The 12977-nt window shown below is 68.0% G+C and overlaps 1 protein-coding gene across 2 annotated transcripts; it reads right to left on the bottom strand.

The window, feature by feature from the left end:
• Positions 1-1584: 1584 nt before the first annotated feature.
• On the bottom strand, positions 1585-12579 carry LDLRAP1 (low density lipoprotein receptor adaptor protein 1). 2 transcript variants are annotated; one of them, XM_029081568.2, is made up of 9 exons: positions 12354-12579; positions 7794-7936; positions 6520-6632; positions 5425-5539; positions 4051-4123; positions 3572-3655; positions 3136-3272; positions 2251-2285; positions 1585-1908 (listed from the first exon to the last, which is right to left on the bottom strand). In XM_029081568.2, the coding sequence occupies exons 1-9, from the start codon at positions 12424-12426 to the stop codon at positions 1764-1766; spliced, it is 918 nt and encodes a 305-aa protein (XP_028937401.1). In that variant the 5' UTR covers positions 12427-12579; the 3' UTR covers positions 1585-1763. The 2 variants fall into 2 exon arrangements, with proteins under 2 accessions (XP_028937401.1, XP_028937402.1); XM_029081569.1 differs by lacking the exon at positions 12354-12579 and adding an exon at positions 8043-8269.
• Between the last annotated feature and the right edge of the window lie 398 nt (positions 12580-12977).

Raw genomic sequence — 12977 nt, 5'->3', positions numbered from 1 at the left:
AACGTCAGCCCCACTGGGGCCCGCCCGAGACGGAGACCGTAGCAGAGGCCGGCCGGACCGTTCCCCGGCAGCCCCTTCGAACCACCGTCCCGGCACCGGATGCCCGGGCTTCCCCTCACGGCGGGCGTCTGGTGCCAGGCTGTTCCCGGCCTCCGGTCCCCCGACTCTCGTACCCCTGGGGTGGAGGTGGTGTAGGCCAGGAATTCCTTGTGGCCCCTCTGGCAACCTGACCCCAGAGGCTCCAGAGATTCTGTGGGCCTTCCTCCCTCCGACGGCCGACCGTCCCAAGAGAACGCGCGGAGCCACGCCGTTCTCCTCTCTCACGAGATTGCCCAAGATTGAATCGTCCCGCCTCCTCGCCGCAAGTTTTCCAAACAGACCTTTATTTTTCCAGAGGGTATTCTCTACAGCCTTTAAAAAACCCCCCACCACCTACACGAACAGAGACAGACAGAGATAACCCGTGTGTTCAGAAGTGTCTCCGCTGAGAACCCCCGCTCGGGACCCTCTTTCTCAGAAAGAATTTCGAGCTGGTTGGGGTGGGCGGGGTGGGGGCGGGAGCCGCCGCCGGCCGGGGCAGAGTCGAGGCAGACGCTCGACCCGTCGTCTCGCTCCCGGCCGCGGCTCTGGGAACTTTGGTTTAAGTGTTTCGATCGGGAGGTGAGAGGATCGAGGGCGACATTTTGTCTCCGCATCGGATGACGGCAGTCGGCTTTAGCCCCTCGCTCCCCGACGTTCCCCCGCGCCCGCCTCGAGCCTGGCAAAGCTGCCTCGGGGCGGCGTTTGGGCGAAGAAGGGCTGGCGGGGCCGGGCCGGGGGTAGGATGGGGGGAACTAACATATCGGGCCGGACCTGAGGTCAGAGTAGCCCGGCTGCCCGTCACCCCCTCCCACCCCATCCCCTTGGAGGCACAGACTGGTCTGGCCTGACCGGGCTCAGATCCCCCGTCCTGGGCGCGAAAGCTCCACCCGGTCCGTGGCCGGGCACCGGCTGGTGTGTTCCCAAGCGGCATTTTGGTCCGGGTGGCCGGGGAGCCGGCCACTAAGTGTTTGCCCGAAAAAACCAACCCTCGGCCGACTGCAGTGAGGGCACGCCGGGCAGGAGAGCCCGAGACCCGGGCCGGAGGACCCCCTCCCCGCAAGAGCACCGGCAGGAGGGGCCTCGAGTCACCACGGGAATGGTGGGGAGCGGGGCGGGGGCGGGTGGGGACACCGGTGGGGAGGGGGCCAGAAACCTCTGAACGGACCCAGCCTCCTTCCGGCCGCCCGCCCCGCTGGGGGCGAGCGGCCGATGCCAGTTAAAGTGCAAAGCGACGAGTCTTTGGGCGAGTAGCCGCTGTGGTGTAGAGCTGGGCCGTGGGGGGCCGGGTTAGGACGGTCCCGGCCGGGAAGAGCCGAGGGACGCTCGGCCTCCCCGCCGAGGGGAGAGGCTGGCGGAGGCCCGTGCGCAACGAGGTTAGTAAGCGCGCTGGGGCCGGGCGGACCCGGAGCCCGGACAAAAGATGTAGGAGCCCGGGCTCCGGCGCCACCGTCTCTGGCCGGTCGGGGCCGCCCCGAGGAAGAGTTGGGGTTCGGGGGCGGGGGGGGGGGGGGGGAGACCCGTCGATAATACTGAACACGCCTCCGCAAGGCCCCGCTGCCGAGTCTACCGCGAATAAATACACTCCGAGCGGCTCCGGGTCCTCGGGACGAAGCGGGGGAGGAAGAGGCGGCGGGATGCGGCGGTTTCTAAAGCTCTGGTCTCCGGCCGGGCCCGGGCCCCCGTCAGAAGCCGAACGCGTCGTCCAGGTCGCCGGCGGGGGTGTCCGGCTTGTCCCAGTCGTCGGGAGAGAGGTTCTGGGCGCTCTGGATGTCCTGGGGGGTCAGCCCGGTGTCCAGGAGCTGGGGGTTGGTGCGGGCCTGCGCCAGCCTGGAGAGACGGGGGGTGACCGGGGCGGTCGATCCATCAGCCCCCGCTGACCGTAAGCCCCCTCTAGACTCTGTGCTCACTGTGGGCAGGGAGGGTGCCTGTCATACTGTCGCGTCGTCCTCTCCCAAGCGCCTACTACAGTGCTCTGGCACACGGTCGGTCGGTCCATATATACGACTGTATGGACGAAAAGGTCCCGGGCAGCCCGGCTTCTCGGTGGCTGTGGCGATCCCTCCCCCCGCCCCCGCCGTCTGGGTGAGAGGACGTGAGGGGGGGGGGGTCCCAGGACGTGACCCTGCCGGCCCCTCCCCCTCTCCCTCCCGGGCCGGCCGGTCGGGTTACCTGGAAAATGCCTCGTCCAGCCCGTCGTCCATCTCCTGGGGAAACGGAGACCCAGGTCAAGGCCACATGCCGCCCCGGTGCCGAGCCGCCAAGCGCCCGGTACGGCGCTCGGCAACGCAGCGAGCGCTCGAACTCGGCTGATCGACTGACGTGGGGGTGGCTGCCCTTATGTAACTGAGGAGCGAAGCCGGGGTAGACCGGGAACCCCGGGTACGCTGCATTTCCGCTCTGGCCCGGGCCCCGGGAGGAGGGGCAGGGCTCCCGCGGGAGCCTCCCTCGGATCGGCGGGTGGGGAATCCCCGGCCAAGGGTGTCGTCGGGAGCAAGGAATCGGCCCGGATCGCGTCCGGTCGTTGACGGCGACCATGATGGCTTCCCCGTGGCCCCCGGCCGCCGCACCGTGCGTGCGCACGCGTGTATCTGTGTGCGCGCATGGCGGGGGGATGGCTGGTTCCCGGAGTGAGCGTCCCTCCCTCCCCATCCCGGGGGCACAGCAACAAGGAGCAGGCAGGGCTTGGTCGGGGGAAGGGGCGAAGGGGCAGGGGCGGGCCCGGCGGGGGGGTCGGAGGAGAAAGGGAGGGCTTTATGAGGAGGCAGCTGCCGCTGGCCGGGAGGAGACCCCGCCCGGCCCTCCCCCTGCCCCGGGTTCAAAGGAGCCTTCGTCGGAGGGCAGGTGTGACGTCCCTCCGCGGCCGCCCCCCACCACCGGGTGTCACGGTGGCCGGAGGGGGGAAGGGGCGGGCCCCGGTGGCTGAGATGGATCGGGCTGGGCTGTAAGCGCATGTACTTATTTACACGTCCTGGCCCCGCTCACCTGTGGTGCGAGCGTGTGCGCGCCCCCGCCCCGGCCCCGCGGACGGCCCCGCGGGCCCCCGGCCCCGCTCACCCAGACGACGTTGTTGTTGCCGCCCAGCAGCTCCGGCCCGGCCAGCTGGTCCGCCGCGTCGGGCGGGTGTGTGACGGCGGGGGTCGGCGGGATCTTGGCCGCCTCCTCCAGGTCCAGCAGGTTCCCGGTCGCGACCGCTGCGGGGTCCGGCCGGGGGGCGCTCAGCGAGGTGGGGGAGGGGGCCGCAGACCTCCTCCATCCCCCCCTCCCGGCGCCGCCCCCCGCCCCTCCACCCTCGCCGCTGAGCCGGCCCCCCGCCCACCCCCGCAGAGGATGCTCCTGGGCAGCGGACGTGGGACCCCGAGGGCAGCCTGGACCCTTTGCCCCCCGCCCCGTGAAGGGAGAGCTTCCGGTTCCCGGGGAGTCAGGCCTGGCTCTCTCCCCCGGCTCCCTGCGGCCTGGCACCCCGGGGGGCACCGGGCTAGGGGGCACTTACAGCCTTTCAAGGGGGCCGGGCTGTCCAGCGGGGCCCCCCTCGCGCCGTCTGCATCCGCGTTCGCCTTCTCCCGCTTTTCCTTCTCTGCCGGCCGGGGCCCGGGGGTGGGAGGGAGAGCAGCTTCAGCCGGGGGTGAGGGAGGGGGCGCGGGGGGTTCTGCCCCGGTCACGGGGGGCAGGGGAGGGCGACAGAGGCCAGACCCGACAGGTAGGGCCCCGGGGGCCGGCAGCGGGGCGGCCACCGCAGCCTCCGAGGGAGGCGACGGCCGGCTCGGGGAGCCGGCGGCTGATCGCCCCCCTGGAATGCCTCCGGCCGGGGGGCGGGGGGACCGGCTGGTAGCGGTGGCACTTACTGGGCGCCATGCACTGCAGTAAGCACTGGGGAGGGACAAGACAAGCGAGTGAGAAGCGAGGGAGCGTCTGCTTCAACGGGGCAGACAGAGGGGGACGTATTGCCGCACAAGAGGAGCACGGGCTCACCTTCCTTAGACACTTGCCAGAACTCGAACGCGACTTTGAACGCTTGAGCGACCGTCAGTGTCACCGCTTGAGCCTGGGACAAACGCACCGATCACGACATCGATCGTAGGAACCGAGCACCGCGCTGAAGCGCTTGGGAGAGCGCGGCGGAATCGGTCGACACGATCCCCGCCCTCGAGAAGCCGACCGGCGGTACTGACCGAGCGCGGAGCACCGTACGAGGGGCACAATAACCCTAAAAATAATTGTGTATTTGCTCAGCGCTTACTATGTGCCAAGCACCGTTCTAGGCGCTGGGGTAGATACAAGGTAATCAGGATGTCCCACGGTCCTAACCCCCACTTTACAGACGAGGGAACTGAGGCACGGAGAAGTAAAGTGACTTGCCCACAAGGAACTTGGGAGTCTAGAGCAGGGAGGAGAGACACTCCAGCATATCAGCAGCTACCGGAAGAAGGGGAAGTGGCCAAGTGTACGAGTTAGCGCTTAAATAGTAGCTTATAGACGTCACTGTGGACGTCTGGGAAGATATGGCACAAATGCGCCAAGTGGTCACTGGAGAGAAGACGAATCAACTGGGAAAAGGTGCCCTGGAGATGATAACGGCAATAACGGTACGTGTTAAGCGCTTACTATGCGTCAGGCGCTGTACTACGCGCTAGGGTGGAGACAAGCAAATCGGGTTGGACCCAGTCCCCATCCCACGCGGGGCTCACAGTCTCAATCCCCATTTTACAGACGCGGTCACTGAGGCCCGGAGAAGTGAAGTGACTCGTCCGAGGTCACCTGGCAGACAAGTGGCGGGGCCGGGATTAGAACCCACGACCTATGACTCCTAAGCCCGGGCTCTTTCCGGTGAGCCACGCCGCTCTGCCCCGCTGGCGAGTCTCAAGCTTCGGGGCCAAGCAGATAGAGCTGGGTTCTAATCCCTGCTCTACCGCTTGCCTGCTGTGACACCCTGGGCACGTCACTTTACTTCTCTGTGCCTCAGTGACCTCATCTATAAAATGGGGATGAAGACCGCGAGCCCCAGGTGGGACAGTATCGAATCGTACTTGAATACTGAATCGTATTCGATAAATACGACTGAATGAATGACAGGGACCGTGTCCAACCTGATCTGCTTGTATCCACCCCAGCACTTAGTACAGTGCCCGGCACAGAGCAAGCGCTTAATACATTGTTATTATTATTAGGTTTCGTTCTTCCCCCGCCGCGTCGGGCCGGGGGCGGGCCCGCGGCCGCTCGCCACCTCCCCGGGGCCGGTAGGACGAGGCGTTCGAGGCCGGGGGCGCTGACTGGCGGGCCCGGCCCGGGGGTGGGTGTGAGGGCCGGCGGGGGGTCGGACGGCACGGGGGACGACCCGTCACTGACCATTTTCCGCTTGGCGCAGAGGAAGGCGTGGCACTCCAGGCTCTCGTTCTGCAGGCTCTGAGCGATGTAGGCGAACACCTTGTCGTGGGCCTTGTCGGCTGTGCAGTAGGAGATCCTGGAGGCCCGGGCCGGGGGGAGGGAGGGAGAGGCAGACCACGGTTCGCCCTCGGACCCCTGCCCGCCACCCCACCTCCAGCCCCTGCCCCCACCGAGGGTCAAATTCCCGCCCCCCCCCGGAGGAAGACGCCCTCGTTCTGCGGCTCTGGGACTTCGGCCCTTTCCCCTAACTCTCGAGGCCCCGTGGAGGGCCCGGACGCTCAGGGCCGGAAGGTGCGCCCGCAGAGGTCATCTCGTCCGTCTCCCCGCCTCCGGACGGGACCGCACCCCGGACACGGGTCTCTCTCCTGGGCTACTGTCGGCAGGACCCCCGCCCCGCTCTCGGGAGAAATTCCGTGGGCGGCTGGGGGTGACGGAGGGGGGTGAGGGGGCGGGTGCCTGCGCACGCGCACCCCTAAATCACCAGCCACACCGTAGCGGTCGAGGAGAACCGCGGATGGACACGGCCCCGCCGCCAAAGCCAGCCCGGGGACAGTGCCCTCACGATACTGGCTCAAGTTTACGTGGGGACTGTCCTCAGCCCCAGCCAGACGAGCCCCTCCCTGCCGGCCCATTGCCCCGGGGACATCTCTGGCCGGGGGCCGGAGGGCAGTCGGGCACGTGTGGGTACGGGGATGCCCCTGCCACTTGGCTCTGCGCCCTCGGTCCCCTCCTCCGCCACCCTGGCACAGGCCGGGTCCACCTTTCATCCCGAGCCGCTCCACCCTGCCCTGCATCGGGCGGGGGCCGGCTCCGAGGACCGGGGCCGCGCCCCCCACCTCCCACGGCCTGGCGGAGGGCAGGGGTGGCCCCGGGGGCCGCTGCGGGGTTTGTCCGCTCTGCGGGGAGCCGGAAAGGGACAAGATGGAGGGGCCTAGCGCCGACCGCCGGACGTCCGACGCCAGCGGGGAGGGACGGCCGGGCCCGAGGCCGGACCCGGGGAGCAGGGGCAGGGCGCCCGCCCCCCGGCCGTGGGGAGGGTCCCGCGGCCCAGCCCACCTGTAGATGGACACGTTCTCGATCATCTGGCCGCTGCCGCTGTCCGTCAGCACGATCCCCCGCGGCGACACTTTGATCGTCACCTTCTGCAGCTTCTTCCCGCTCGCCTTCGCCTGGGCCGGGGGAAGGAGGGGTGAGCGGGGCGGGAGGGGGGTCCGGGCCCCCCCCGCGGACCCTGGTAGATGCCCGGCCTGAGGATCAAGTGGCCCTCCGGTCGGCTGACCCCAGGCCGGACCGCTCCCTGCTCCGGAGTCCGGGGTCTCGTCGCCCCACCCCAGCGAGGACTCTCCGACCCCTGGAGGCTGAGACCCCAAGAGAAATGGAAGCCGGGGGGCTCAGGCAATTTATTTACATTCATCGTCTGTCTCCCCCCGTAGACTGTAAACTTGTTGTGAGCAGGGAATGTGTCTGTTTATTGTTCTGTCCACTCCCAAGTGCTTAGTACGGCGCTCTGCACACGCTAAGTGCTCAGATAGCAATGAATCGAATTGAGCTGTGGAAAGGGGAGTTTCTCGCCGTGGGGGCAGGGTGGGCATGCTGGGCCCGGAGGGGGGCACAGGTAGCCCATGAGGAGGGGGAAGGGAAACTTGTCCTGGACCAGGGGAGGCCGTGTGGGTGGTGGGTGGCTCGGGGGGATGCCCGCTGCCCACAGAGGGGGCAGGAAGGACACAGGGAGACTCTGGAGACTTTCTCTGTCCATTTCCCCGCAGCTGCTTATTATTATTACTAGTACTAACAGTAATAATAATAATCCCGGGGGGTGGAGAAGGGAGGCAAGGTTTGAGACTCCTTCCCATAGACCAGCAACCCGCCCCGGGTGAGGGGGAAGAGCCCTCTGACCGCCCCAACATCTCTCTTGGTGCCAGGCCCCGACTCAGAGGTCCCAGAGAGGCCCGGGGGCAGGGGGAGGACCCCCATCCCCGTCCGCCGCCACGGCCACGTTAATGAGGGGAGAGCGGGGGAGTGACAACGGAAGACCCTGGGGCCGCCCCCCAAAAGCTGAGGGGACGACTAGTCAGGCCGCGCCCGGCCCTGACTCCTGTCCCCTCCCCGCCCCCCCCGCGATGCCAGCCACCGTGGCCGGATCCTAAAGGCGAGGCTACGTCCACCCGGCCCCGGAGGAGGGCGGGGACTCGGGTCCGCAGGTGAGTCGGGGCTCACTCACCTGCATCGCCTCCCGGTCCCACCCGGACACGGGGCAGGCGGGGAGGGGGCCTCGCCCCCAGGATTTCCAGGCAGGGCAGGGGCTGGGCCGGGGGGAAAGGGTGTCTCACCGTGGCCACGATCCTCTTCACGGCTGCGGCCGACAGGGCCTCGCCCTTGGGCTGCTCCACCAGCGTCATGCCCAGGTATTTCAGCTGGAACAGGACCCCCTCCAGCAGGGGCTCCCGCGTGTCCGTCCAGTTCTCCGGCAACTCTGCACGGGGGTGGGGGGTGGGGAGAAGAGCCACTGGGACCCCCGACTCCTCCCGCCGGCCGCCCCCTCAAATTCCTCCCCCGACCCCACGGCCCCATTCGCCGACCTAGAGTTGGTCCTCCTTAGGACCCAGAGGTTTTCACGCGCACGTTCAGGCCGACGACGCGCCGGACGGATACATTTGATAATCATCACGGTACCCGCTGAGCCCCTACTATGTGTCAAGCACTAGTCTAAGCGCTGGCGTAGAGTGAAGCTAACCAGGCCGAACCCAGGCCCCGACCCACACGGGGCTCCTCAAGTAGGAGGGAGAGCGGGGATCGAATCCCCATTTCACCGACGAGGGAACTGAGGTCCGGAGAGGCGAAGTGACTCTCCCAAGGTCCCGCGGCGGGCGAGTGGAGGATCGGAACCCAGGTTCTCTGACTCCCAGACCCAAGCTCTTTCCACCAGACCACCCTGCTTCCCTGCACGGCCCGAGCACGGGACAGGTGCTCGGTACGTAGCGCCGAGCGACTCCCGGGGCCCTCGGCCGGGGGGGACGTGAGGCCGAGGGGCGGCAGGACCCTCCCGAGGGCCAGGTGGGCTGCCCGGGGGGGGGGTCGGGGGCCGAGTCCCCGGGGGCTCACGGGGCAGGCCCCGCCAAGGCCTCCAGCCCGGCCCCGGGCGGCAGTGACGGCTTCCCCCACCTCCGCCCCGGGCTCCGCCCTCTGACTGGAGGCCAGGCAGCGGCCCCGCGGAAGGAGAGGGTGTCAGGCAGGAAGATGGCAGGGTGGGACGGTCCCCGCCACCCACGGGGTTCCGGTCTGAGAGTCGGGGGGCGGAGAGGGTTTTCTAGCCTGTCCCCCCGGCCCCGAGAGCCCGGCTCTCTATGCGGACAGCGGCGGGGCCTGAGCCGGACGGCCCGGGTTACAGTCCCCGCCCCACGGTGAGGGCACGGGAGGGGCGCTGCGGCGCTCTGACGTCCCGGGGGCACCGGGGCACAGCGGGCAGGGAGGAAAAGGCTAATTCTAGGTTGCGGTTCTCGCCCCCTCGGCCCAAATCCCAAACTCTACCACAAGGGCGCCTGGATTGCGGCTCCCCCAGCCGAGGGCATCTAGTTCACGCTCCCTCTGGATGGCGGGGGGGGGGGGCCCTGGAACCCGGGAGATGCTCTGAAGCCCTGACCCCTTTCAGCCTGACTGGGTTTGGGGGTGGGGGGCAGAGAACGGGTCACCGGGCAGCAGCTTCCCCCCCGGAAATTGCACAAAGAATCGCGGATATTCATCAGAGGCTCAACCCGACTCCGGACCTCAACCCGGACCCCCAGGGCGGCCACCCTGCCCCTGCTGTGACCTTTCCCCTCCAGCAGTATGAGCCCCCCCCACCCCCGCCTCCGCCACGTCCCCTTTAGGTTCGGGCCCCGCACGGGCAGCTGCCAAAGCCAGGGGACACCCATGGGGTGGGTGGGGGTCCGGAGGGTGGAGGGCGGGGAGAAGGAGGGAGTGGGCAGGGGCCTGGGAGGGGGTCCAGGGTCTGGAGGTCGGGCAAGGGTCCGGGCAGAGCCTTGGGGATTTCTCTGTCGTGGCGAACCCCTCCCCCCAGCCCAGCCCCTGTCCCGAGCGTGCCCGGCGCTGACCCGGCCTCCCTCCCCCGGCCGGCGTGGCCGCCGGCGACCGGGCCGGCGTGGCCACCGGCCGACCACGATCCCCAGCCCCCCCCAGGGCGGAGGCCGCCACGCTGGCCATCCCATCCCATCCCGGCCGGGACCGGGCCATACGGGAGAGCCACGTCTCCCGGCTCCCACGCCCGGGATGCCCCGGCGAGCCACAGCGTCACCCCCGCCTCACCTCCTCCCGGCCAGGGAACGGGCCCGACAACTCTCTTGGAGGGGTCTCTCCCAAGCGCTTAGTACGGTGGCCCGAACGCGGCAAGCGCTCAATAAATACCACTGATGACCTGCGGATACCACTGATTGACCGATTAACTCCTCATCCTCCCCACCCTCGGGAACCGAGGCCTAGGGAAGACGAAGACTTTCCAAGTTATTTCTTTTAACGGTATCCGCCGAACGCTTACGAGCCGGGCACCGGACTACGCGCCGAGGCGGATACGAGCCGATCGGGTTGGACCCGGTCCCCCGGCCCACACGGGGCTCACAGTCTAAATTTCACCGACGAGGCAACCGAGGCACCGCGACGCGACTCGCCCGAGATCACACGGCAGGTGAACGGCGGAGCCGGGATTAGAACCCAGGTCCTCCGACTCCCAAATCCGCTGGCCCACGCTGCTTCGACCTGATCTGATCAACGCTCTGCACAGTGCTTTAACAGGTCCCACTGTCATCACTGTTAGCGTCTGCTCCGTTCGCTGCTGGACACAGAGGAAATGCTCAATACCACCAATGGATGAGGAAACTTGACAGCGAGTTTGTTGTGGGCAGGGAAAGCGTCTACCAATCCCGCTGAGCTCCCCTCTTCCAAGCGCTCGGTACAGCGCTCTGCACGCAGTAAATGCTCAATAGATACCACTGCCGAGGACTCGTCCGGACACGTAAAAATATCACGGAGCGGCCTCTGGAGCGTAAGCTCATTACGGGCGGGGAACGGGGTCCCTTTAGGGTTATACCGTCCTCTCCCAAGCGCTCAGTACAGCGCTCTGCACACAGGAAGCGCGCTCAATAAATCCACGGGTTGGCTCCCTGGGGTCCCCGCGCCCACCGGACGCCCCTTCACCTGGGGGAGCCCCCGGGCCCCTCCACCCTCCCTCCCTCCCTGTGCCCCAGACTGCCAACCCTCTCTCCATCCCCAAGAGAAACGGGGCCGGACCTCTCTGCCCGGCCTCGGCGCCCCCGAACTAGCGTGGCTCAGTGGAAAGAGCCCGGGCTTGGGAGTCCGAGGTCATGGGTTCGAATCCAGACTCGGCCAGCTGGGTGACCGCGGGCGAGTCACTTCACTTCTCTGTGCCTCCGTGACCTCACCCGGAAAACGGGGATGAAGACCGGGAGCCTCACGTGGGACAAACTGACGACCCCGTATCCCCCCCGGCGCTTAGAACGGTGCTCCGCACATAGGAAGCGCTTGACGAACACCAACATCATTATGATATCCGTTAAGCGTTCACTACGCACTAGGCGCTGGGGTGGAAACGAGACAGGCGGGTCGGACCCGGTCCCCGCCCCACGTGGGGCTCACGGTCTCAACCCCCATTTTCCAGAGGAGGAAACCGAGGCCCGGAGAAGCCCAAGGTCACACGGCAGGCAAGTCGGGGTGGCGGGATCGGAACCCAGGGCCCTCCGACTTCCAGGTCGTGGGGGGGGGGGGGTCTTTGCACGCCACCGGGCTCTTTCCATCCCCTCCCCCGGCCGGTTCGCCCCAACGCTTAGCACAGTAGGACAGGCGAGGCCGGGGCCTCCGCCTCTGGTCTGCGGGGTGACCTTAGGTAAGTCACTTCCCTCCTCGGGGGTCTCGGCTCCCTCAAAGGAGGGTCAAAGGCTGGGGAAGCCCCCCGGGGGCGACACCCGCTCACCTGCTCAGGCCGGCCCAGGCCCGCGCACAACCGACACCCTCATCAGCGTTACCACTGTCACTAGGACGAGGATTAATAATAATAACAACAAATAACAATCCTGTCGGGGTCTGTTAAGCCCCTGCTATGGGCACAGCATCGCTCTGAGCGCTGGAGGGGGGGGGATAGGAGTATCTGTTAAGCGCTTACTCTGTGCCGAGCACCGTTCAAAGCGCTGGGGTAGACACGGGGGAATCTGGTTGTCCCACGTGGGGCTCCCGGTCTTTAATCCCCATCTTACAGATGAGGGAACTGAGGCACCGAGAAGGGAAGCGACTCGCCCGAAGTCACACCGCTGCCAAGGGGCCGAGCCGGGATTCGAACCCATGACCTCGGACTCCAAAGCACACAATAAGCGCTCGTCGAAGGCGATTGACCGAATGACCCCCGGGGGGGGGGGCGGGAGAAGGGAAAGGGGGAGGGGGAATGGGAAAGGAAGGAGGGGGAAAGGGGGGAAAAGGAGGAGAGGAAGAGGGAAAGGAAAAGGGGAGAAGGAGCAGGGGGAGAGGGGAAGGGAAAAGGGGGAGAGGGGAGGGACGGGGCATCGATGGGGCCCCCGGTCGGTCGGTCGGTCGGTCGGTCGGTCAGGTGGGCCAAGGCCACAAGGCGGCCGGGCCTCCCTCCGGGTCTCCCTCCGGGTCTCCCTCCGGGCCCGGGGCCGCCCCAGGCCGGACAAGGCCCCGAGTCCGGGGAGCGGGCCCGGGACACACCCCCCCCCCCGGGGCTCCGGGGCTCCGGGGCTCCGGGGTCCCGCCTCCTCCGGACGCAAAGTTCGCAACAAGTCCGGGGCGCGGAGAGAGGGAGGGAAAGGGAGAGGGAGGGAAAGGGAGAGGAGGGGAGAGGTCCCGGGGCTCCGGGGCCGGAAACTCACTGTGGTGGCGGGCTCCGCCGGCCAGGCTGGGGCTGCGGATCAGCGCCCGGCCCGCCGACTTCAGCGCGTCCATGGCCCCCAACGAGCCCGCCCGGGACACCGGGACTCCGGGACTCCGGGACACCGGGACACCGGGACACCGGGACACCGGGACACCGGGACACCGGGACACCGGGACACCGACCCGCGCTCGCTCTCTCTCTCTCTCTCCGTCCTCCCGCCGATCCTCCCTCCCCCCGCCGCCGCCGCCACAAACTCCGCAGGAAAAACTTTGGGTCGGGCCGGGCCCCGCCCCGCCCCGCCCCGCCCCGCGCGCTACCGGGAGACCGGCCCGAAGGGGGCGGGGACATGCAAATAGGGCCCCGTCCCTCTACCCGCCCCTCCAATAGGACGGCCGGAATCGGACCGGGAGGCGGGGACATGCAAATCGAGCCCCGAAACCCCTACCCGCCCCTCCAATAGGACGGCCGGAATCGGACCGAGGGGGGCGGGGACATGCAAATGAAACTCCCGCGGGCCCCGCCCCTCCCGCCGCCGGCTCCACGGTGGCGTCCGCGAGCCCGCGCGGAGGGGGCGGGGACGATGCAAATGAAGGGCCCGGGCCAGCCAGAGGTGGGCGGGGAG

The sequence above is a fragment of the Ornithorhynchus anatinus genome, chromosome 16, assembly GCF_004115215.2.
Source record: "Ornithorhynchus anatinus isolate Pmale09 chromosome 16, mOrnAna1.pri.v4, whole genome shotgun sequence".
NCBI lineage: Eukaryota > Metazoa > Chordata > Mammalia > Monotremata > Ornithorhynchidae > Ornithorhynchus > Ornithorhynchus anatinus.
Note: the sequence above shows the minus strand (reverse complement) of the source record. Positions and strands in the feature narration are given on the sequence as shown.